The 23,830-nt window shown below is 59.3% G+C and overlaps 1 protein-coding gene across 7 annotated transcripts; it reads left to right on the plus strand.

The window, feature by feature from the left end:
- Positions 1-186: 186 nt before the first annotated feature.
- KLHL26 (kelch like family member 26) lies at positions 187-16,183 on the plus strand. Of its 7 annotated transcripts, none has more exons than XM_068164854.1 (3): positions 187-258; positions 11,400-11,582; positions 14,502-16,183. In XM_068164854.1, the coding sequence occupies exons 1-3, from the start codon at positions 212-214 to the stop codon at positions 16,081-16,083; spliced, it is 1,812 nt and encodes a 603-aa protein (XP_068020955.1). In that variant the 5' UTR covers positions 187-211; the 3' UTR covers positions 16,084-16,183. The 7 variants fall into 7 exon arrangements, with proteins under 7 accessions (XP_068020955.1, XP_068020961.1, XP_068020959.1 ...); XM_068164858.1 differs by lacking the exon at positions 187-258 and adding an exon at positions 8,650-8,686; XM_068164855.1 differs by lacking the exon at positions 187-258 and adding an exon at positions 10,437-11,207.
- The last annotated feature ends 7,647 nt before the right edge of the window (positions 16,184-23,830 follow it).

Raw genomic sequence — 23,830 nt, forward strand, 5'->3', positions numbered from 1 at the left:
CAGGGGGAGGCGGCAGCGCCCCGGGCTGCCCCCGGCCGCGGGGAGCTGCGGCCCCGGGCCCCCCCGCGCGGGCAGCTGCGGCCCCGCGTGCCCGGGGCGGGGCGGTGCCAGCCCGGCGGCGGCGGCGCGGTGCCGCCGGTTCCCGCCGCTCGCCCCTGCGCCTTTAACGCGGCGGCTGCCGCCGCCCAGCGCGGGGCCCGGCGCAGCGAAGATGGCGGAGTCCGGCGGCGCCGAGTTCGCGGCGGAGCGGCCGAGCAGGTGAGCGGCGCCCGGGCGCGGCCTAGGAGCGGCAGGGGCGACCCCGGCGCCGGTCCCGGCGCTCAGCTCCCTGCCCTTTCCTGGCCGTGCGGCTGCCCGGGGGCCCGGCGAGGCGGGAGCCGGCCCGGGGGGGCAGGGGTGCTCCAGAGCAGGCCCCGGCGGCTGAGGGTCCTCTGCAGGAGGAGAATAAGCAATGATAACGCCGCGCCCGGGGAGGCTCCGGGGGAGGCTCTCACGGAGCATTGGGAATCGCAGCCGGACCCCTGGCTCCGCAGCGGCTCCAGGGCTGTAGGCACGCAGGGCACCGGGGGTCTGGGGTTTAGAGCCATTCCCTTGTGCCCTGCCCGCTCCAGGCTGCAGCCCCCTCCTGGCGTCGCTGGTTTAGGTCCCTCTGGGGTCGCTGGGCTGGCACAGGCAGCACAGAGCGGGCGGTGGTACCCGGGGGGCGGGGGTGGGCAGGTGGCTGTGGCTGGGACCTGTTGGTGGAGGAGTTTCAGTTCCCGAGGGCTCTTCCTCTGTCATCCACCAGAAGTTGCTGCGCTGGAGAGTGTCCAGAGCCGTGTGGTCTGACTCTGGGATGTTGTGCTGTCAACCTGTCACTTGGCTTCAGAGCATCGTTTGTCCTCAGCTCTCGCTGCAGGCACTCCTGCAATAATCCTGCCGCCGAGGGAAGCTCTCCCAGCCATTGCTGAGTGCTGGAGAAGCCTCCCTCGCTTCTCACCTTAGATCTGTCATTTTTGTCCCTCACGGCCACCTGTGCAGACGAGGGAGGTGCTGTGTGGCTTGGGGCATTTCACTTCCCCTCTCAGCACAGGAACAGCAGCTCCTGCGCAGGTGGCGGCCGGGACGCTGGCTGGGCGCTGGGGACTCTCTGGTTCTGGGGGTGGAGCAGTGAGAGATGGAAGCAATTTGTTTCAGGGCCGTGATAAATCACCCAGGCTGGAGCTGCAGCACTTTTGTTCCCCGGGCTGTAGCTCCAGCCTGTTCCCTATTGCTGCCTGTTTGTTTTCTTTGCTAATTTCAAAGCAAAACCTGCTGAAGGTTGGATGCTGCTCCTTGTTGCTCCTTAGCCTTCTGTTTCCAAGGATGGATTTGCTGGGGAGAAACCAGGTGGGGGGCACTGGATGTGTCACATCAGCTCTGGAGAGCAAGAGGAGAACATCAAGGGCATTCCCCATCCCCAGCCATTCCTTGTTAGGTGCTTCCACTTGTGGCTTCTTGCACTCGCTGAACATTTCCTCTCTAAGGCAAAGGAGCCTGAGGCCTCCCGTGCCATGTCGCTGGCACTCTCTTCTCCCAGCCAGGGCAGAATTTCCTTCTTTGGAATTGCTACTGCCTGGCTGAGGCTGCTTGCCCTGAGCAGGCTGCAGAGCAGGAAAATTAACTTGTCTGCTGAGGAGCCTGCCCCTGCTTTCAACAAGGAGCACTCTGTGAGAGCTGCTGTGGGCAAGAGGCTTTCAACACGCTGGTGGCACCAGAGAGGCTGAGAAGCAAACAGCCAAAATCTTCTCTTTTGAAATAAACTACTTCTTTTTTTCCTTTCCCCATTCGTTTGCACTTTCTGCCTCCGTGGGTAGAATTTCCTGAGCTACAAATGGGTTTCCTATTTCATTCCCAGCACTGGTGAGCCCTCACCTTGGACACTCTGTTCAGGTTTGGGCCCCTCACTCCAGGAAGTACATGGAGGGCTTGAAGTGGCTCCAGAGAAGGGCAACAAGGTCTGGAGAACAGAACTCAGGCTGGGGAGGAGCAGCTGAGGGTGTTCAGCCCGGCTAGAGGAGGCTGAGGGAAGGAGGGCAGCCAGGTTGGATAAGCACCTTGCAGACCTCCCCCTGATACCATTACCTGCTGAAGGCAGCCCCACCTCTCACAAGCAGAATAGATGGGCAAGGGAGGCCTGTGGGTCCCTGCCTCTGGGTTTGCATCCAGGGAAAGTCAACCTCAAGTCCCCCAAACTTGTGTCTTGTGTAGGGAGCGGTGGGAGAGCAAAGGTGGAGGAGGCTAGAGCAGGACCATGGAAGGGAGGTGATGCTGAGGGCTGTGAGCCTTGTGGTCTCCTGGAGCTTCAGTCTTCTGTTAGACTTTTGGCTTTTGCAACTGTGTGAAGTTTGGGTTTGTGGTTTCTGTGTTCCCTTCCCTGCCACATGGCGATCTGCAGACAGCTCTAGTTGTTAGATCTGGTAGACGTGGTGTAAATGTTTACACTCCCATTGAATGGCTGCAAAAATAACTTCAGCTTTCTGTTCCAACGTGGGGAGGCTTCGGAGCTGGAGCTTTTACTCAGGCCAAGAGTAAACTTCAGTGGCTCTTTGAAGGCTCTCCTTGTCTTACCTCCAAGCGCTGCGTAGCGCTGCCTGCGTCGTGAGGAGCAGCCTTGCAGCGCGGGACGGAGCCTCCAGCTCCTCCTTCACGTGGAGGAGAAGTGCTGAACCTCCACAGGAATCAGGGAGTTGGCCTTGGCTTATCCCAGCCAGCTGGCACGGTGAGGGTGGCAGGGCTCAACTGCCCCAGGAGCAGGGTGGGATGGACACAAGCCTGGTGGAAGGTAAGCACTGAGGCTTTGGGTAAGCAGGCTGCAAGCAGCCAGGGCAGTGAAGAGGATTTGGTCCCAGGGCTGAGCTGGAGCTGCTGTTACTGTGCCAAGTGCTGGGGCAGCTGCTGACATCTGCCAGCAAACCTGACTGCTTCAGCTTGCACTGAGGGGATGCTTTCTTCTGCTTCTCATCTGCTGCTTCACTCTCTTGTCTTTGCCTCTGAGCTCCTCAGCTGCTCCGAGGCTGTAATCTGGAGGGTGGAGGTGCAAGGAGGTGAGAGGAGAGGCTCCAGCTCACTGCATGCTGTAGTAGCCACTCCAGGTGGAACTAGTTCTGTCCTTGGCGTTTCCACACAGCCCAGAGGGTGCAATCAGATGCCTCAGCAGCAGGCTGAGACACACAAGGCTCCAGGTGCTTTGCAGTCTGATTTTGGAGCTCTTCTGAGTTTCCCAGGCTGCCAGCGAGGGCCTGGAGTGGCGGTGAGGGAGATGGTCGCAGTGCCCTGGCTGCTGGGGACAGCTCTGTGCCTTGTTGAGAGCTGCTGGTCCAGCTGGAGTGGGCTGTGCCCATTGGGAGCACAACCCGGCCATTGCTGCATGGTGACAAGCTGGGAAGATGCCAGTGGGTTTGTGGCCGAAGCAGCGGTCCCTGTGCCACAGAGCAGCTGCAGCCTGTTCCCTGAGGTGGAAATGTGGTCTGGAGCAGGGCTGGAGGGCGGCGGCTAGGAGGTGAAGCAGCGCTTGCAGCTGGGCTCGGTGTGACTTTTGGGGTGGCCTTGGTGGCTCTGCTGTGCTCCCCGACACCACTAGGTGCCTCTCGGCCTTTGCTCAGCGGCTCTGCCACGGGCGCCGCCGGGAGGGCTGCGGGGCTGGCACCGGCTGCGGGGCTGGCACCGGCTGCGGGGCTGGCACCGGCTGCGGGGCTGGTACCCGGTACCCGCTGCTGGCTGCCCAGCGCTCCGCGGGGCCTGGCCAGAGGGGCGCCTCTGCCTCTGGCTTTTAGGGGGTTCGATCCGGCAGGGCTGTAGCTTGAGCTTTCCTAGAGCTGCGGGCTGGCAGGGTAGGACCCCGGGGGCACACGGTGGGGGCGATGCTGCCAGCAGCAGTACCCAGGCAGCGAGGAGCTGCACTCAGCCCTGTGCCCAGGGCTCTCGGGCAGGGGCTGGGTGGTTGGTGGCAAAGCCACCCTGCTTCTGGGGGTCCTGGGGGCTGGCTGAGCTCGGGAGCAGTGCAGAGCAGCTGCCTCCTCCATTGCTGTCACACTGCCCCTGGCTGCCAGACTGATTGATGTGCTTCCAGGGGGGTTGATATTTGCTGAGTTTGTTCCTGGCTCTCTGGGATTAGGTTTGGGGCTGACAAGAATAAAACCACAGAGAGGTTTGGGGGTTGGCTTCTCATCCTTATCTCTGTGAAGGTACAGGTTGAGACTGTGGAGGGGCAGTGTGGTGTTAGTGGCTCTGTGCTCCCTACTGCTGGGAGAGGTCTGGGGCAGGACTGAGGTCCTCTGTGGTAGCTCTGGACACAGACAAAGGAAATGGCAGATCCTGGTCAGTGGTCTTCTCAGCCTGGTATCTTGGTGCCCCTCTACGACCCTGATACCACCAGGATGCAAAGTGGGGCTCAGAGAGCCCTTAGCTGGGAGTCACATTGGTCACTTTGGGGGCTGACTGAAGAGACCCAAAGTGCTTCTGCCAGGGTCCCTGCACCAGCACGAAGAGACATTGCTATGAACCCTCTTGCTGCTTTCTTTCCTCCTCCCCCCAGCTTGATCCAGGTACAGCACCTGCTGTGTCCCTCACACTGAACCTCCATGAGGTGGCACAGAATTCAGTGTGTTCAGATGCTTCACCCTCTGCTCTTTGGTTTCCTGTTGCTTCTTACCAGGCTAGCTTTTGACAGCCATCCCCCTTGGTTGGTGCTTATAGCAGAACCCCAACTCCCAGCAGCCTCCTGGGGGGGAAGCCTGGGGGCAGGGGGTGTGAGTGTCTGCTGGGCCCTGTGTGAGGCCAGCGCAGGAAGAAAGACAAACAGAGCTCTGGGAATGTGTCTGGGACTCCTCAGGGGACAAAAAATAGCATTTCAGAAAAGTGAATGGAAATGCCTCTGCCTTCAGCTGCTGCCTCTGCCTTCAGCTGCTGCCTCTGCCTTCAGCTGCTGCCTCACCTTTGGGCAGTGCACTGCTTCGCCTTTCCAGCTTGGGAGAAGCAGGATGCAGGTAAGTCAGTAAGGGGATCCCAGAATCCCAGCAGGGAGGGCTGGAAGGGACCTCTGGAGCTCACCCAGCCCAAGCCCCTGCTCCAGCAGGGCTCCCACAGCAGCTTGCCCAGGGGCACAATGCCCGGGGGGGGTTGTAAGCTCTGCACACCAGGAGACTCCACAGCCTCTCTGGGCAGCCTGCTGCAGGCCTCCAGCAGCCTCACACCAAAGGAGTTTCTCCTCCTGTTCAGGTGGAACCTCCTGGCTGCCAGTGTGTGCCCCTTGGCATGTCCCTGGGCACCACTGAGCAGAGCCTGGCACACACTCTCACACAAATTGCTGCTGCTTGTAACACTCACTCCCATTTCTAGTCCCTTTCACTGAGCACTCCCAGTTGCTGGTTGCTTTGCATGGGGATATTAGTCTTGGGCTTTCTGCCTTTGTTTGCTGCCGTGGATGAAAGAGGAGGTGTCAGAGAGCAGGGTGAGGGAGGCAGAGGAGGGGAGCTGGAGAACTGAAGGGACTGAGGTGGAGAAGGAACAAAGGAAGGGATTAAAGGATTTTGCTGCCATATCTTGGCTGTGGGTGACTGTGTTCCTCTGGAAGGCTTCCCCTGCACTCCACCTGTTAATATTTAATTAGGTGCTGATCATTAAGTGCTGCTTGTTGCTGCTAATTTGGCCAGGGAACTGATGGTAAATGCTGCTGCTGGCAGTGGAAGTAGGTTAACAGGGCAGGTATTTTAAGTCTCATTGCCTGGCACCTTCTGATCTTCCCTGCACCCAAACTTCGAGGCAGCCTTTTGGCAGGGGGGTGCAGAGGCCCCGGGCCAGGGCCTGCCGAGCGCCTGTGCAGCAGCAGCGCCGCATGGAGGGCTCGGCCTCGGCGCAGCAGCACTGCGAGGTGCTGGAAGCTCATTTCCATCCTTTGGGCATGTGACAGAAAGCCTCAGGATCTGGAATATTGCAGTCACCATGGCTACCAGGGACTTATCTGAGGGAGTTTGACTTTTGTTTTGATTTTAAGTGTCTTAATTGTAGTTTAACAATCCGGATCCGAGCGTGTTTGTTCCTTGGGCACGAAACTGAAGGCATTAAGAGATTTGCATTGTTAAAACATCCATCATGCTGCTGCCAGAGGGCCCTTAATATTCATCCCTGATGCTCAGCCCTCTCTTGGTTCTGCTGCTCTCCCCACACAGGATCTCTGCGGGCTGGAGTGCTCCCCAGGTGCTCTCTGCAGTGCCCAGGCCTTTCTTTGCCCTCGGGGAAGCTGCGGCGCCCCAGGCTCGCTGCAGACACAGGCAGGCTGCTGCCTCTCCTCCCTCCTCTTCTGTACCCCAGCCATGCCCTGCAGGGTGCTGCCTCCAGAGCCTGTGTGTGCTGGGGAGGCTGCCTGCTGGAAGGCTGCCCTGCTCCACGATCTTGCCAACCCCCCTGGGTTTTCCTCCTGTGTGAAAAATGACCAAGCACCACCTGCCCAGAGAGTGGGAAACCGTGGGTGGATGTCAGCAGGGGTGCTGAGCCAGGCTGCAGAGTGAGCTGGCCAGCACTGGACTGTCCCTCCTTCCCAGGAGGAGGAGGAGGAGGAAGGCTGTGCAGAGGCAGTTGTGTAACAAAAGGTTTCTCTGCTTGGAGTGGAATCACTGAGGTGTTCTGATCTGCTCTGGGATGGTTCCCTCCATTTGTACTCCTGCAGGAGTTACAAACATGCTGCAATGTGAACTCAGGCCTGGTAAGCCTTTAATTCCAGCTTTGATGTTTTTAATCATCAGCACAGATTGGGTAAAAATGATTCATTAGCCTGGAACACATTTTGGCTCACACGGGATGGTGTGGAGAAGCAGAGGCAGGGGATGGTTGTTCCTTGGGATGCTCCTCGTGCCTCCTCTCCACTGCTTGCTGCAGTGGGGCCCTCGAACCTCTCTCAGCCCAGCAGCTCTCCAGGCCTCTTGCGCGTCCAGCCCTGTGCGGAGGGCTCCTGGCTGCAGCTGCTGCTGGTTGAAACCCAAGCAGCAAGGCTCAGGAGCAAGGCAGCTGAGGATGTGGGCAGCGTGCTGAGGCCAGGGACGAGCAGGTGGCCCTGCAGTAGGTGCAGCAGCACAGGAGCATTGCTGCCCTTGTTTGCCTGCCCTGCCTGCAGCTGCTCCCTCGGCCCTGGCTGGAAGGCTTCCCCGAGCCTGCAGCCTGCTTCAGGGCTGGTTTTCCCCAAGCTGTGGTCACAGACCCTGTGCTGAACTCTGTCCTGCAGTGACTGGAGAGGATTGAAAGCAATCTGGCTTCCGAGCAGCAGCTTGGAGACAAATCCTCAATCCCATTACTTGCTCCCTGGCAGAGGCCCTCCCTGCAGCCTGGGTGCCGGAGCTGCTGCGGCGCCTGGGCTCCGCTGCCCGGGCTGCTCACCCTGCTGCTCGGTGTGGCTGTGGAGCTGCCCCAGCCTCCCTGCCATGGATGCAGTGACAGGAGCAGAAAGCTGCCTTCCTCTGCCACAGCTGCCTCCAGCTGGAAAGCAGGACACGGGAAGCAGGATTTGTGCTCCTCAGAAGTCTCCTTCGCGCCGATGCCTCCGTGCCAGAGGTGCTGCTGGACCCACCAAGGCTGGCAGATGCCCTGGCAGGTCGCTGTGAGGCCCCTGGGATGCACAGAGGCAGAGCTGCTCCGTGCGGGGGGATCTGCTGCTCTCCATGTCGCAGGGATGAATGGGAGTGGAAGCAGCCAGACGCACTTGACCCTGCCCCGAGCGAGCGGCGCTCGGCCGCTGCCAAGGGCTGCTCCGGCCCCGGGAGCCCCCGGCAGAGCTCCGCCGCAGGGAAGGACTCCGCTCCCTGCTGGCCTTTTGAGGACAAAAATGAAACCCGGAGGAAAGTTCCAGAAGCTCCCCAGCCCTGCCTCCATCAGAAAGGGAAGGAAGGGGGCAGGAGTGGAACGAAGGCTTCCTCGCTGTTGCTGGTGAAAGGCTTTATCCGGGGGGCCGGGGAGTGCGAGCAGCTCCTCCCAGGCTGGGCGGCAGGGCTGCTCCTCCCGTCCAAATGGTTAAGCAGCGAGTGCAGGGCAGAGCCAGATCTGCAGTGAGATAGCACAGCCTCACCAAGCCACTTTCCCATGCTCGAGCCTTCCTTTCGTTTTTTTTCAGCCCCTGAGATCCAGCTGCTGCCTCCCTCCTGCCTCGGTTCCTAACGCGGGCAAGAAGTGGAAGGCGAGGCCCGGGTGGCACAGTGCCCACCCTGCTCTGCTGTGCCCGGCGGCTGGGCAGCCTGCTGTGAGCCCAGCCTGCTTTGATCGCTAATCTCTTACTAACTGCCCTGTTTGGTGCTGCTTTATCACCTCTCCTCCTCCTGCCTTGTTCTTTGTTGTCTCCTCCTTGATTTCCCCTGCTTTGTGCGGTGTTTAGTTAGCTCCCTGCTCCTCTGCTGCTTCTGAAACTTCTTTTTCCCCCAGACCCAGAGCCCAGCCCTGGCCAGTGTCTCTCTCAGTGGTCATTTTGGCTTTGGTTTGTGTGTTTTTTCTGCCTTGCCTGCAGGATTGTGTAATCGTTGGATCCTTTTACTCTGCCCCTGTAAACAGCCAGAGGAAGGAGCACAGGCAGTTTTTCAGAGGTAGCTGCTCACAATGGCCTGCTGAAACCACCCCCACCTGGAAACATGGGCAGAAACATCCCCCGGGCCAGCTTCAGTCCTGCACCCACCTGAGCACCTCGAGTGTGAGTCCAGAGAGCCTGTGGAAGTGAGCAGAGAGAAGGGAAAGGAAGGAGAATGTTTGCTCAGGGAAAGCTGCTTGTTTGCAGAGGCTCCTGCGCCGGCAGGGCTGTGGGCCCAGGGACAGCTGCCACCTGTGGGTGAGCCCTTGGGCTGGGAAAGCCGTTCTGGAAGATGGGTCTGGAAGCAAGGGCTGAAGGGAATTCCCCTGAGCAGGCTCCTGCAGAGGGCTGAGCCTAGGGCAGCTCTGCAGTCCTCGAGAGCTGCCCGCTGCAGAGCTGCCCTCCTGCGCTTCCCTGGCCAGGCTTTGCCCAGCCCGAGTCCAGGGCAGGATCCCTGCTGTGCTCAGCCTTTCCTCCTCTGGACAGCAGCGAATGGAGGCCATTGTTCCAGAGGGGAGAGGGAAGTGAGTTTGACTTGATGAATATTCATGTGCTGCTCCCTCCAGGCTCCTTCCTCTTTGGCCATGGGAAGAGCTGGAGTGCAGAGAGGACTCTTGGCTGGCGGAGCAGTGGATAAAGGTCTTGTCAGCAGCTGACTCTCTGCTAATCCTTCTCATTACAGGCAGGATGTTGTAGCTGGACTCCACTCTCTCAGCTGAGCCTTTTTAGTATTCTTTGACTTTAAGGTAGGAGTTTCACATCTGTGTCACAAGCAGCACAGTTGACCAGTAGGAACTGGGCTGAATTTCAAGGTGGGTTCCCAAGCCTGAGGTGCTTCGAAGCAGCCAGCAAGGATCTGATATCCTGCAGCATCCCAGAGAGCTGTGGAGCTGCTCACACGGAGCCCTGCCCTGGGTGCTCTGATGAGCATCACAGACTTCCCCCAGCTCTCCTCTTCTGTAAAGCCTGCAGGAAATTGCAACCCGATAAGTTGGGCAAGGAGCAAGCCCTGTCCATTGTTGCTCATTGTTTGGGGATTGTTTACGGCCCTGCTTTGTTATCCCATCCCCCTGCCTCCTCCCTGACCCTGCCGGCCTGCTTCCTCCGTTGTGTGTTGAGGCAGTGACCTGAGGGGCAGCTGTTAGTGAACATGGAATGGACCAGCCCCCAGCACCCTGCACCTCGGCTCTCTGCTGCCTTTGTTTGTTTAGTCGACCTGAACATTGATAATAATAACAACAGCAGCACAGTCCCCTCCCAGCACAGGGCTGGGTGCTCTGCCCACGGTGGCTTGGCAGCAAGCAGTGCAGCTTCCCAGGCTTGGTGTGACCTGGGACACAGAGCCCCAGCATGGAGGGGTTGGGAGGGACCTCCGGAGCTCACCCAGCCCAACCCCCTGCCCCAGCAGGGCTCCCACAGCAGCTTGCCCAGGGGCACGGTGCCCAGGGGGGGTTGGAAGCTCTGCAGAGAAGGAGACTCCAGAACCTCTCTGGGCAGCCTGCTCCAGGCCTCCAGCAGCCTCACACCAAAGAAGTTTCTCCTCCTGCTCAGATGGAACCTCCTGGCTTCCAGTGTGTGCCCCTTGTGCTGTCCCTGGGCACCACTCAGCAGAGCCTGGCCCCAGCCTCTTGCCCCCCACAGCTCCTTCAGCTCCTGCTGAGCATTGCTCAGCTCCCCTCTGGGGCTGCTCTGCTCCAGGCTCTCAGCCCCAGGGCCCTCAGCCTCTGCTCCTCACAGTGCTGCTCCAGGCCCCTCAGCAGCTTTGTATCCTCCATTGGACCCTCTCCAGTAGTTCCCAGTCTCTCTTGAACTGGGGAGCCCAGAGCTGGCCCCAGGACTGCAGGTGTGAGCTCAGCAGGGCAGAGCAGAGGGGCAGAAGCTGCCTCACCCTGCTGGCTTCCCTCTTCTTTGTGCCACGCTGCCATAAAATGGTTATTTGAAAACCAGGAGATGCTTCTGAAGACCTAAACCCTGCTGCTCCTGAATTTCTCTTCCCAGAAAGAAGATCCCTGCTTGGATCTTGATCCTGAAAAGTAGTTCAGAGTGGGATTAAGTCTGCAGCTGGGTTTAGGATCCCCTGGCGCCGCTGGCACGCGCGGAGCCTGCGGGCTGGGCAGGGCAGGGCGAAGCTGCAGCCTGGTTGTGGCTGTCTGCATCTTCCAGCCAGTGCTGGTGTTCACCTCCAACTGCAGCCTTCTCCCTGACAAGTGCATGTGAGGCCAAGTGACTCGAGGAGCGATGCTCTGGGCTGGGGAGCATGTGAGAGGCGCTGGGAGGCAGGGAAATGTTTACGCTGGGAGGGGACTGTTTACGAGCGCAGTTCAAACAGCTGACGTTAGCCAGAGGGCCAGGGCGCTGCAGTGTTTTGCTGTTGCTCTTCTCCTGAGGGTCAGGCATAAGGAAGAGATCAAATGGGGCTGGCAGGGCCATCCTTGGACCGTGCAGAGGATCTAACAGCTGCAGTCAGGAGAGGTGGTGAGAGCAGTAAGCAACTGCGGTTCCGTCTGGTGGTTGAAGCCGAGGTCAGGGCGGACCCTGGAGAAGCTGCAGCGTGGGGACACCAACGGAGCATTTTGGGCCCAGCAGCTGGTGTGGGATGGGCTGGGAAGCCCCTGGGTGCTGCAGCCTAGGGGCTGGCAGTAAGGTGAAGGTTTGGAAGTGTTTGCTGTGCTGGGAGAAGGGAACACAACTGAGCTCTGATGTCATGGTGCGGCTGCTGAGCTGGGGGTTGGTGTTCAGGCTGCCTCGTGTTCCCTCTCCTCCCCAGCATGCTCTGGAGGTATACCACATATTGTTTTAATTTCAAACCAGCCTGTCTCTCTTGTTCTGTTTTTAGCATGGCTGACAAGAGCAGCACCCTGAAGTGCACGTTCTCTGCTCCTGGCCACAGCACCACGCTGCTGCAGGGACTGGCCTCGCTCCGAGCCCAGGCTCAGCTGCTTGATGTCATCCTCACTATAAATAATGAAGTGTTTCAGGTTCATAAAGTTGTCTTGGCTGCCTGCAGTGACTATTTCAGGTGAGAACCCAGTAGGAAGCAGGCATTTTTACCTCTCCCCTTGGCCTGCTGTTTCCCACCCTCCCCTACCCCAACCTTCCCACCGCACCCCCGGCTCACCCCTGGCGGCAGGCTTTGCCCCGTCAGGCCCTCTGCTCGTAGCTGAGGTTTGCTGGGGCAAGGCTCAAGTTCAAGCCCAGGTCTTGACCCCACCTGGCAGCCCTGGTAGGTGCTCTGCCTGCTGAAGGGAACAGGCTCTTGCCCTGGAGCTGCTGCCCAGTGGCAGGAGGGCTCTGAAGTGAGTCATCCCCTGAGTGGCCTGTGTCAGACCACTCCTGCTCTCTGCAGACACCGATCTGTCTCCAGTTCTTGCTGTGCACAGGCTGAGGAGCCTGAAGCATTTTGGAGCATTCCCCAGTGAGACAGAGGAGAATTGTCCCATCTGTGTGGGGACATGGAGATTTCTCAGGCACCTGAATGCAGTGAGGCAGTGGCAGAGCAGGAGTCAGTCCTGAGTGAAGGTCTGGAGTCATCCGACTCCGGAGAACCCCAGAGTGGGCTTGGTGGGAAGGGACCTCTGAAGCTCCTCCAGTCCAACCCTCTGCAGCCAGCAGGGACAGCTGCAACCAGACCAGGTTGCTCACAGCCCCAAACAACCTGAGCTGGAATGGTTCCAGGGATGGGACATCTCCCACCTCTCTGGGCACCCTGGGCCGAGCCCTCACCACCTCATCACATAAAATCTCTTTGCCTAGTCTGGATCCTGCCTCTGACCAGCTTCTAACAGTTCTCTGACCGAGGGATCTTTCCTAGCAGCACCATGGGAGGGGTGTGCTGCAGGCAGGGCTGCAGGGAAGGGTCAGAAGAGCATGCAGCTGGGTGTTGTGCTGGGCTGCAGGTTGCAGCAAGCACAGCTGGAGAAGGGCCACTAGCAGGTCCTGGCCGTGTAGGTCCCTGCCTGACCCGAGCAGAGTGGTTTGCTGAGCAGGTGACCAAGAGGAGGAGACTTCAGTGTCCCTTGGCATGTCTCTTGTCACCATTGCTTCAGCTGCTCTGACAGTGCCTGCCCGGTGCACACAGGCGTTGTCCAGGCTGCTCCCTTCTCTCTCCCCGTGCTGCCGATCCTCCCGAGCGTGCTGCTCTCCCTCCCAGAGCAGTTAAGGCTGGAGCTGCTCCCCCACCAGATGCTAATGGCACTATTTGTATGCAGAGATGCTGTGGCAGTGCCGCTGCCAGGCTGCGCTCGCTGCTGACACATAATTGCTGAGTAGGTTTCTTGTTAGAACTTCCGCGGAGCTGAGGAGGGGTCCTGGGGAACAATGGCAGCATAAAGGAGCCTGCGGGCTGCTGCGGGGAGGGGGAGGGAAGGCAGCGCGATGGCAGCGGTCCTGTAATCAGCACTTCGGAGGCAGAGCGCTCGGGGCCGGAGCTGCATTCTGCTTGATGATTTGTCCTGAGCGCGGCAACAATCCTGCTTTTGTTCCCCCCTGCACGTTCAGCTGCGCCGAGCTGAGGCAGGAGCACAGCCCCGTGGCACGGGAGGGGCCAGGGGCTTCCAGCAGAGTGATGGCCAAATAATTGCAAACAGTGCTGCTGGTCGCTGGGCTGCGGGGAGCTGCCTCCACACGCAGGTATTTCCTTCCTTAGGCTTCCTTGGGTTTGTGCTGGACGGCAGCAGATTTTCTGGCCTGGCTTGGACAGGAAGCTTGGAACTTGTGCTTCTTGCCAGCATTCCCAAGGTGTTCTTTACTCCTGGGTCAGTGCAGCAGGCTCTGTCCCTGCTTTCTAGCCTGCACCACGGAGTCACTGCAGCTTCCCGAGGCAGCTCTGCTGACTCTGCCCTCACAGGGAGTTGACCTTTCTGCTGGGGGGGAGCAGCTGCCCCCAGGTTAGGTCTTTGTGTCACAGCCTGCACCTTGCTGTGAGCATCCACCTCAGTTCTTCCGGCAGCCTGCTTTGGCTTTGGCTCTGCTGCTGCTTGCTGAAGCACAGAGCACAGCCCCTTGCCCCCGAGCTGCCTGTGCACACCACAACCTGCAGGAATGGAACACAAAGGCAAGCCCCAGGGTGCTGCTGTGGCCCCTGCACCCCCACAGCTGGGAAGCACAGCACAGCTCCCCAGGAGTGGGTTGGGAGATGCCTGTGTGCAGTCCTGGGCTTGCTCTGTGCTTCCTGTGGAATTTAGAAGCCTCCCAAGGAGGTGTTCTGGGGCCTGGTCCACTGATGTGCTCCCAGCTGTGCTCTGGCAAAGCCTGGGGTCTTTGGGCTCTGGTTGCCTGCTCAGCCCCCTGCTGTCGCGCTGCAACATGACACAGGCTGCAGCCCCGCGCTGCAGCTCTGCACTTTCATAAGGCCTTGGGATGCACCTCGGAGAGGAGGCTCTGTTGGAATCACCAAAGCTGTTCAGGAGCTGTGCAGCTGGCCTGGGCTGCAGAGGGCTCACCAAAGCCCTTGCCTCAAGGCAGTGCTGCTGGCAAGCTCAGAGGCTCCCTGACCTCCCTGGCACAGGGGCCTGCTGAAGCAGGTTCTTGCTCTGTGCTCGCTCTGCCTGCTCAGAGCCTCAGGGAATGGTTCCCATTCCTGCTGGTGCAGGTCCCGTTGTGTCCTCTGGCTGCTGAGTGCCACAGGTTTGCTGTGTCTGGTGCACTGCCTGCTCTGCCTCCTTCTTGAAGCTTTGTCCTTTGGTCAAACTTCTGCTGCCAGTAGGGCTGCAAAGCTTCAGGCTGCGGTCGCTGAGCGTCGCTCTGAGCGCTGCCTGTGCAGGGTGCTGCAGCTGGCTGCACGCTCGCATTGCCCCTGCCTTGGAGAGGTTTAGCCTCCATTTGTTCCTCTCCTTCCCCATCCTCCCTGCGAGAGTCAGGGTGCTGGCAGAGCTGCTGAGGTGCTCCATCCCTGGGCACCACTGGAGAGAGGCAAACTGCTGTCTGTTGTGCCCTGCAGGGCGATGTTCACGGGCGGGATGCGAGAGGCCAGCCAGGAGGTGATCGAGCTGAAGGGAGTCTCTGCCAAGGGGCTGAAGCACATCATCGACTTTGCCTACAGCGCCGAGGTGACCCTGGACCTCGACTGCATCCAGGACGTGCTGGGGGCTGCTGTCTTCCTGCAGATGGTGCCCGTGGTGGAGCTCTGCGAGGAGTTCCTCAAGTCGGCCATGAGCGTGGAGACGTGCCTCAACATCGGGCAGATGGCCACCACCTTCAGCCTGGCCTCCCTCAAGGAGTCCGTGGATGCCTTCACCTTCAGGCACTTCCTGCAGATCTCGGAGGAGGAGGACTTCCTGCAGCTGCCCCTGGAGCGCCTGGTGTTCTTCCTGCAGAGCAACAAGCTGAAGAGCTGCAGGGAGATCGACCTCTTCCGCGCCGCCGTGCGCTGGCTGCAGCACGACCCCGGGCGCCGCGCCAGCGCCAGCCAGGTGCTGTGCCACATCCGCTTCCCCCTGATGAAGTCCTCGGAGCTGGTGGACAGCGTCCAGACCCTGGACATCATGGTGGAGGACGTCTTGTGCCGGCAGTACCTGCTGGAGGCCTTCAACTACCAGATCCTGCCCTTCCGGCAGCACGAGATGCAGTCGCCGCGCACGGCCATCCGCTCGGACGTGCTGTCCCTGGTCACCTTCGGCGGCACTCCCTACACGGACAACGACCGCACCGTCAGCGCCAAGGCCTTCTGCCTGCCCCACGCCGGCGCGCGCCAGTTCCGCGACCTGACGCAGATGGAGGTGGGCAGCAGCCACTCCTGCGTGGCCGTGCTGGACAACTTCGTCTACGTGGTGGGCGGGCAGCAGCTGCAGTACCGCAGCGGCGAGGGGGCCGTGGACGTCTGCTACCGCTACGACCCCCACCTCAACCAGTGGCTGCGCATCCAGGCCATGCAGGAGAGCAGGATCCAGTTCCAGCTCAACGTGCTCCGCGGCATGGTCTACGCCACGGGGGGCAGGAACCGCTCGGGCAGCCTGGCCTCGGTGGAGAAGTACTGCCCCAAGGACAACGAGTGGAGCTACGTCTGCTCCCTGAAGCGCAGGACCTGGGGGCACGCCGGCGCCACCGCCGGGGACAGGCTCTACATCTCGGGCGGCTACGGCATCTCGGTGGAGGACAAGAAGGCTCTGCACTGCTACGACCCCGGCACGGACCAGTGGGAGTTCAAGACCCCCATGAACGAGCCCAGGGTGCTGCACGCCATGGTGAGTGCCAACAGCCGGATCTACGCCCTGGGGGGCCGCATGGACCACGTGGATCGCTGCTTCGACGTGCTGGCCGTGGAGTACTACCTGCCCGAGACGGACCAGTGGACCACGGTGAGCCCCATGCGGGCAGGGCAGTCGGAGGCCGGCTGCTGCCTGCTGGAGAAAAAGATTTACATCGTGGGGGGCTACAACTGGCACCTGAACAACGTCACCAGCATCGTGCAGGTGTACAACACAGAGACCGACGAGTGGGAGCGGGACCTGCACTTCCCGGAGTCCTTCGCCGGCATCGCCTGCGCCCCTCTCATCCTGCCCCAGCTGCCCGCCCAGAGGTGACCGGGCGCCGCCTCCTGCCCGGGCTGCCCTCCCTCCCTCCGTGGTTTGCAGCCGGTCCTGGGTGCTCTGTGGGCGAGGGAAGCAGAGGAAGAGCTGCTGCTGCCTCCTGCGTGCAGTCCCTCCTCCTCCTGCGTCCTGTTCTGGCAAGCCTGGCTCCTCAGCAGCACTTGTCAGCCAGTTAGGCTGCACAGATGTTACAGCTGGAGCAGGCCCTGCCTCCCCTGCCCTGCCTCCCTGCTTCACCTCTCTGTCTCACCTCCCCTGCCCTGCCTCCCTGCCCTGCCTCCCTGCCTCGCCTCTTTTTCCTTCCCTCTCTTTGGGGTGCACCCTGCTGAGTTCCCATCTCCTTCCCAGCGCCACACGCTGCAGGCTTTGGGAGCTGAGCAGTCACCAGGTACTGTGGGATGCTCAGAGCAGCTCAGGTGTGACTCCACACCAACCTCTGTCACTCTGCTGGGTTGTTTCAGCAAGCAAAGAGCCCAGACCCTGTCTAACAAAGACCCTGACCTCCAGAAGCAATAAAGGAGCTACAAGAGCTCAGGTGCTCAGATTCTGAGAGCAGATTCTTGCTTCTCAGAGGTGGCTTCCTTTTTTCTACCCCTCCTGAGAGGGGAACATTTATCCCTGCACCCCTCTGGGCTCCTGCTGCCTGCATTGCTCTGCAGGCCCTGCTCCCTTCCTCGCCCCTCTGGAGAGCGGCGGTGCTCTAGGCCAGGAGCTCTCCCTGCCCCGGGGCATCCCGAGACTGCCTCACTAAAGCCATCTGGAGAGCTTGATTCCATAGGAATTGTTTAAGTGCCAATCCCTGTTTGGCCTCCTGGCAATAAGAGCCCTGCTGGGCTGAGCCACTCTGGCACCTGCGGGCTCTGGGGTCTGAACCCCCTGGCATTGCCTTTCCCATCCCTGCACCACCAGCAGCTGGGCAGCAGAGGAGCTGGGGACTGCCCCTGCATTATCTCAAAGGTTTTCTCACCTGGCTTGTAAATAAGAGACTTGGTGCCATGGCCTGAGGGGCGTCTCAGCAGGCCTGGGGGGGTTGTTGCTGTTTCAAGTGGGGATTCTAAATCCAGAGATCCATCTGAGGGGACTTGGTCATTTTGGTCAGCTCCATGTTTACAGCAGGGGACACTGCTGCTCCCTGGACTTTCCTTTCCTCCAAGCCATGCTTTCTAATTCATTTGACTGATTAATGAGCTGAAATGTGCTCCTTCAATCAGGTACTCTGTTCCAAGGGCTTTGTTTCGTACCTGGATCACTTTGGTTGTGATGTCTGTGGTCTCCTTTCTAGAGCAGCCTGCATCCTGCTGTTCAGTGAATGCTGGGTGGTGACCTTGAGGGACAGCATCCAGTGCCTGCTCTGCTGAGGAGCCATGGGGCAGGGCTGTGTGAAGCAAGAACTCCACACCTCAGACCCACTCCCAGACCCTTTGCTCTGGCAGTGACATCAGAGCAGCTCTGGCTGTGGCAGGGGAGGGCAGAGGCTGCTTGGTGAAGCTCTGAATTCTCACTTTCAGGGGCAATGGTCCCAGTTTCAGCTGCTGCTAATGAATTAATGACAGGCACTTGTTGCTGCAGAGTGCTGCAGCTCCACTGCCTGGCTCTCAGGCAGCTCATTTGCTCCATTCTCTGTTCATCTGGGCTGGCAGAGATGCTGGGGAGGCTGAGGAGCAGCTCTGGCAGATAAACAAGCTTTGGAAAGGTGAAATGCAATTCAGTGCAGGCTTCAGAGGTACAGAGGAGTGGATTTGCTGCTTTCAGCACTCCCATATGTCCATGAGAAGGGTTCCTCTGGTTAGTAACAAACAGGAGGTTCCTTGCTTCCCTGTTAGTGGGATACAATTAATCCTCTTAATCCCAGAACCCCAGCATGGAGGGGTTGGGAGGGACCTCTGGAGCTCACCCAGTCCAACCCCCCTGCTCCAGCAGGGCTCCCACAGCAGCTTGCCCAGGAGCACAGTGCCCGGGGTGGGGGGGTTGGAAGCTCTGCACACAAGGACACTCCACAGCCTCTCTGGGCAGCCTGCCCCAGGCCTCCAGCAGCCTCACACCAAAGAAGTGCCCAGGGCTGGCATCTCTGCATGAGGGCACTGTGCTTGGTCTGTCACTTGCAGCTTCTAAGGTAGGTGGGGGGAGAATGCCCCTTGAAGAGCTGAGAAGGCATCTTGGGTGTCACTCCTGTCACCCCAGCAAAGCTGCAGCTCCCCTCTGTGCTCATTGGTGGTGGTGGCTGTGCCCAGGAGGAGACACAAAGCCATGCTGGGACTCTGCTGAGCAGAGCAGCTGCTGCCTGCCTGCTACCTGCATTCCCTGGCGCTGCCAAGGGGGGCTGGGGAAGTGTTCCAGCTCCTTTCCCTGGGGCAGTGCTGAGCTCCCCTCTCTTTGTTACTGGAATGTTCTTTTTATACCAATCTGAGGAACTATTTTTCGTACCCTTGGCTGGAGGTGCTCTGCCTGTTCCAAGTTTAGCAGAGCCTGGCTGAAATGTTTGTGGCCATATCATCCATATGGATAATAAAGTTTGGTTCATCCCTGTGAAGGATGCAGGTGTGGCTCTGGCCTCTTCTGTGCATCACTTGCTCTGCAGATCGATGGCTTTGATCCTTTTGCCTTCCTGCAGCCACCTGGCTGCTGGCTGAGGTCGGTGGGAGCGGTGCCGCTGTGAGGCCGGGCTGGGGGAAGCTCCTCTACAGGATGCCCCAGGTGGAAAGCACTGGGGCAGGACTGGGCTCCTCTCTTCCTCAGCAATGAGCACAGCCAGGTAAATGTTTGATTGAGCCCGGGGTCAGTTATTAGTCTCAGAGCAGCCATAAACGTGCTGGGGGTGAAGCTGATTTGGTGCATTTGGAAGTGCCCTTGGGCAGAGGGGGAGCAGTGAAAGTTCAGCGTCTTTAGTCCTGGGTGGCTGCAGAGTGTGCAGGTCCCACCAGGGACTCCTGGCAGGGCCAGGATAATAGCTTCTGTCTTCTCTGATGTTTTATGGGCCTGAAATTGTGCTTAAAACTATAAAGCAAGCAAGCAGCACAGCCTTGGCAGGGCGCAGCCTCGGCAGGGCGCAGCGAGGCTGAGGGCCGGGGCTGGCTGCATCCTATCGCTGCTGCCCCGGAGCCCTCTCCAGAGGCCCTGCTGGAGCCCTGCTGATGTCTGCAGACATGTCCCAGCCTCCCTGCCTGGCCCCGGCAGGCTGATGGGGGTGGAAGATCCCCCTTGTGAAGGGGGAGGAAGGCTCTCCCCCAGCCCCAGTGCCCTGCTGCTGACTGAAGCTGAAGCTGCGCAGCAGAGCTGCTGGGGACCTCTGGTGAGCCACAGCAAACCCAGGCAGACGTTTCCACTTGTAGGTCTCTGATAAGGGCTGCAGTTGCTGAAACTCTCCAAACTTGAGGGACATTCATCATGCTGGGATCACTGAAGCCAGACTACTGTCAGAATAAATCAAACATGTTTCCCAGAGCAGCTTTAATTATGATTTTTAGCCAGTTGTGTAATGTGCAGAACTTTATTTACAATAAATCTTTCCCTTGCTTGCATAAATGAATGAGATTTCAGCACTTGGGACTTGAGGACCAGGAAGAGTGACTGTGGCTGAACAAATGGAGCCTGGCCTGGCTCTGCTGGCATGTCAGGAGGGGAGCTGCAGAGCATCCTCCTCACAGGGCTCAGCGTCTTGGCTCTCACCTGGGAGCAGGCAGCTCGGAGACAGCTCTGCCTGCAAGGGAGTTTTGTGCAGAGACAGCTTCGATTCTGCTTTGCATTTTAATGCTGAGCAGGCACAGGATCAGCCTGCAGGCTCCAGAACTTTGCTGTCTCCTTCCAAAGCAATCACTGCAGCTCTGGCACTGCTCAGCTGAACGTTTCAGCTGCAGGGAGTTTCGCAGGGAAGTTTGAAACTTTGATTTGCAGGGGGGGTAGGATCCTGACGGCTCCAGCCCCGACTGTTCCACGCAGGGAACACAAGATGTGCTTTCTGCTTGCAAACAGCTGCTGCTGTAGCTCTGCCGCCTGAAAGCAGCCTCAGATCGTCAGACAAAGGGGAGTCGGGAGTGCCGCGGGGGCCTGCAGGAGGGCAGTGCTGGAGCACCGACTGCAGCTCGCCACTGAAAGCAGCAAAGCTCTAGGGGCAGAAATGTCTCCAGGAGGTTTTAGGAGCTGCAGAGAGCAAATCAAAGGTTGCTGGCTCGGTCCCTGAGGCTTTGCCGTTGCTGTTTCACACCCAGGCCCCTGTCACATAATTAGCTGAAGTGGTTTACATGGCTTCTTAAAAAATGAAAATCTCCTTTGCTTGTTTGTGCAGGCTGCCAGCCAGGCTGCTGCTGGCTGAGGCTCCGGCTGCAGCCCCTGCACGGCGTGAGGCTGCAGCACCTAGAGCAGCACTGATCCCTTCTCAGCTGAGCTTCGATGCCTCTCTTGGGTCAGTGCTTTCCAAAGGCACTACCAAGGCTTCTCCAGGTGGCTCTCTGCTGTTTGCCATCAGGCTGCTGAGCTGCAGCTCCTCACAAAGCTGGCAAGTTAGCTCCAAACCAGTCTCCTTTTCCCCCTTCTCCGTGGCCTGGGGGCTGATTCCAACCTGTGGTTCTAAGCTTTGCTCCCTGGCAGGATGGATCCTCAGTGCCCCAAGGACAGTGGTTTACAGCTGGACTTAGGAGGGATGTTTGAATTCCACTGAGCTGCTCAAGAGAGCAATCTGCCCTGAGGTGCAGTCTGCAGGACATGACCTGAGTGCTGCCTGCTTCCTGGGCTCTGGCAGGAGGTCAGGTCAGTGCCTGGATGAGCAGAGATGTTCTCCTCCTGCAAGCACAGGGGGGAGTGCCCAGGAGCTGAGGCCACACACCGTGAGCACTGCACTCAGTTTGGGATCCCTCACTCCAAGAAGGACACAGAGGGGCTGGAGCAGGTCCAGGGAAGGCTCTGGAGAGCAGGTGAGGAGCAGCTGAGGGAGCTGGGGGTGTTCAGCCTGGAAGAGTCTGAGGGAGACCTCATTGCTCTCTGCAGCTCCCTGAAAGGAGGCTGGAGCCAGGTGGGGTTGGGCTCTGCTCCCAAGCTGCAAGCAACAGGACAAGAGGAAATGGCCTCAGGCTGCCCCAGGGGAGGTTTAAGTTGGACATTAAAAGAAACTCCTTCCCTGGAAGGGTTCTCACAGCCTGGCCCAGGCTGCCCAGGGGGGTGGCTGAATCCCCAGCTCTTGGGGGGGTTTCAGAGCCTCAGAGCTGTGGTGCTGAGAGGCAGGGTTCAGCCCCAGCCTTGGCAGAGCCAGAGAATGGTTGGAGTAGATGCTCTGACAGGGTTCTGCAAGCAAAGCCATTCCATGGTTCCCTGTCTGTTCAGTGGCACAGAGCCATCTCTGAACCTGGATCTGCTGGAAGGAGACATCCTGCTGCTGGGCAGGCCTCTCACCCAGCCCTTGGCTGGCCAGGGCCTAACTGCTGAGTGCTGAGAGGTTTGCTCCAGGCGAGTGCAGGGTCCCTGCCGGTGCCTCACTGCTTGGTGCTGCCCACAGAGCCCTGCCTGCCGTCCCAGTGTTGTCTTTGGAAGGACATGAAGTGGCTGCTGCTCCACCAGCTCCCACATCACCTCTGCAGCACGGGAAGGCTTCTTGCTTCAGGGTGGCATGGAGCCAAGCCTCGATTCTGGGAAAAATAACCCTAACAGAATGCTCTGTGTGGCTGCCAAGGGCTTTCAGAGCAGCAGATAGGACCTGGAGAAATGAGAAGGTTTCCTGTTAGCAGGCAGCCTTTGCTTGCTGTGAGTTTGGAATGGGCAAGAAACTCAACTGGAAGGCTGTCAGGGGACTGGTGGGGTGGAGAAGCAGGTGCCCTGTGTGCCTGCAAGCTGCTTTGCTTGCTCATCAGACTTGCTGAGTGCTGCACAGAGGGCAGTTCATGGAATCCTGGAAGTGGTTAGGCTGGAGAAGGCCTTTAAGATCACCACATCCAACCCTCACCCCAGCACTGCCAGGACACCACTGAGCCGTGGCCCCCAGCACCACATCTCCACAGCTTTGAATTCCCTCCAGGGATTGCACCACTGCCCAGGGCCAGGCCTGGACAACCCTCGAGGGGAAGGAATTGTTCCTCATGGCCAACCTGAACCTCCCCTGGTGCAACTTGAGGTCATTTCCTCTTGTCCTGTCCCTCCTTCCTTGGGAGCAGAGCCCAACCCCCACCTGGCTCCAGCCTCTTTTCAGGGAGCTGTAGAGAGCAAGGAGGTCTCTCCTCAGGCTCCTCCAGGCTCAACCCCCCCAGCTCCCTCAGCTGCTCCCCCCAGCCCTGTTCTCCAGACCCTTCCCCAGCTTCACTGCCCTTCCCTGGACCCACTCCAGCCCCTCGTTGTGGTCCAGCTGCCTCTCTGCCCTCTGGACACCAGGAGCTGTTCAATGAGGGAAATGGTGACAAATTCTGAGTGAAACCTGAGAGCCTCTCCCCCTGCAAGCACCATTTGGAGCCGAGTTCAAAATAGCACTGGGACTCTGTGGACTCCCCGGGATATTCTTCTGTGAGGATAATGGGAACGTCAACAGGAACATTAAGTAGGAAGTGTGAGAGATGGAAATCTTTGTGTCTGCAGGCAGAGCCATGGCAGCTCCCTCCTCGATTAAGTCTCAATCTCGCCCTGTCTGCTCTTGTGTAAGCTGCTCAGCCTCACACCTTCCTCTGGAGCCTCTAAGGAAGAGCAGGGAAGTAGCTGGATCTCGTCTGCCAGAGCAATTCCAGAGGACCTGGAGGATAACAAACAAGCCATAAGTAAACACAACCCCCTCCCTGCAACCTCTCGGCTGCATCTGCTGTGAGGAGCTGCAGGTTGCTCAGCGAGGAGCTGTCCGCAGCCGCCGCAGATGTGAGCACCCAGCCCTGTCCTGCGGCGCCTCTGGCTCCGCGGCGGAGCTCAGCCCCGCTCCTGAGAGCAGAAACTTTTCCCCGACACGTCTGGAGGGCTGGGGGAGATGGAGCTGCTGTCCCGGGAGATCCCATCGCAGCTTGCTGGTGAGATCAGGTTGTTCCCACATGGCCCCATATGTGCTCAAGGTGAAGACGGCAGGAGACATAAATAATCCTTGTGGGGTGAGCTCATCCCCGTGTCAAGTGCATGGCACCGCTCCTGCCGGAGGAAGGAGGAAACCTGGCACCCGTCTCGGGCCTCTCCTTGCCAATGCCTTAATGCAGTCAAGATTTACATTGTCTGCTGGGTCATGCACTCAGCAGCCATTCAGATCCACCCACACCCCACAACACGAGCCCTGAGTGGGTGAGAAATTCCAGAAGCATCTCGGCAAGCGCAGAGGCTGCGGTGGAGACGTTCCTGTTACGCAAACTGCCTGGGACCCAGGGACTGGAGAACAGAAGCAGGGCCCAGGTTGCGCCCTGGAATCCAATCTGATAAAGCTGCACAGGCAAAACAATGAGAGAGGGAGGAAGCTGAGCCCCCCCCCCCCCCCCCCCCAGCCATCTGCATTCCTTCCCCGGAGCCCTGAGCAGGAGCAGCCGTCGAGGGGAGGCTGCAGCCCTCTCCCATCTCGGGAGAGCCGAGGGGGGGAAGTTTATCGAGTTTCATCTTAGGCACTCAATCTTTCGGTGCCGTAGGAGAGGCAGAGTGGCAGCTGTGCCTCGGGATGTTTGCTATTACCACCTATGGTATGCAGCCCAGGTTAACTCAGCACATTGTTTATCACTGCCTGCTGCAGCCGGCACGGGCGCTGGGATCTGGGTTAGACCTCCCTGAGCGGGGAGCTCGCAGCCAGGCCGGGCTGCAGGTGTGC

This window comes from Melanerpes formicivorus, unplaced genomic scaffold (assembly GCF_026170545.1).
Source record: "Melanerpes formicivorus ecotype bairdi unplaced genomic scaffold, bMelFor1.0.p_v2 SCAF_83, whole genome shotgun sequence".
Taxonomy (NCBI): domain Eukaryota; kingdom Metazoa; phylum Chordata; class Aves; order Piciformes; family Picidae; genus Melanerpes; species Melanerpes formicivorus.

Bases quoted from the DNA above. Each gene is read 5' to 3' on its own strand.
- KLHL26 (XM_068164854.1), top strand. From the start codon at position 212: ATGGCGGAGTCCGGCGGCGCCGAGTTCGCGGCGGAGCGGCCGAGCAG. The intron at 259-11,399 runs GTGAGCGGCGCC...TTCTGTTTTTAG, and splicing joins GCGGCGGAGCGGCCGAGCAG to CATGGCTGACAAGAGCAGCA. The intron at 11,583-14,501 runs GTGAGAACCCAG...TGTGCCCTGCAG, and splicing joins GCCTGCAGTGACTATTTCAG to GGCGATGTTCACGGGCGGGA.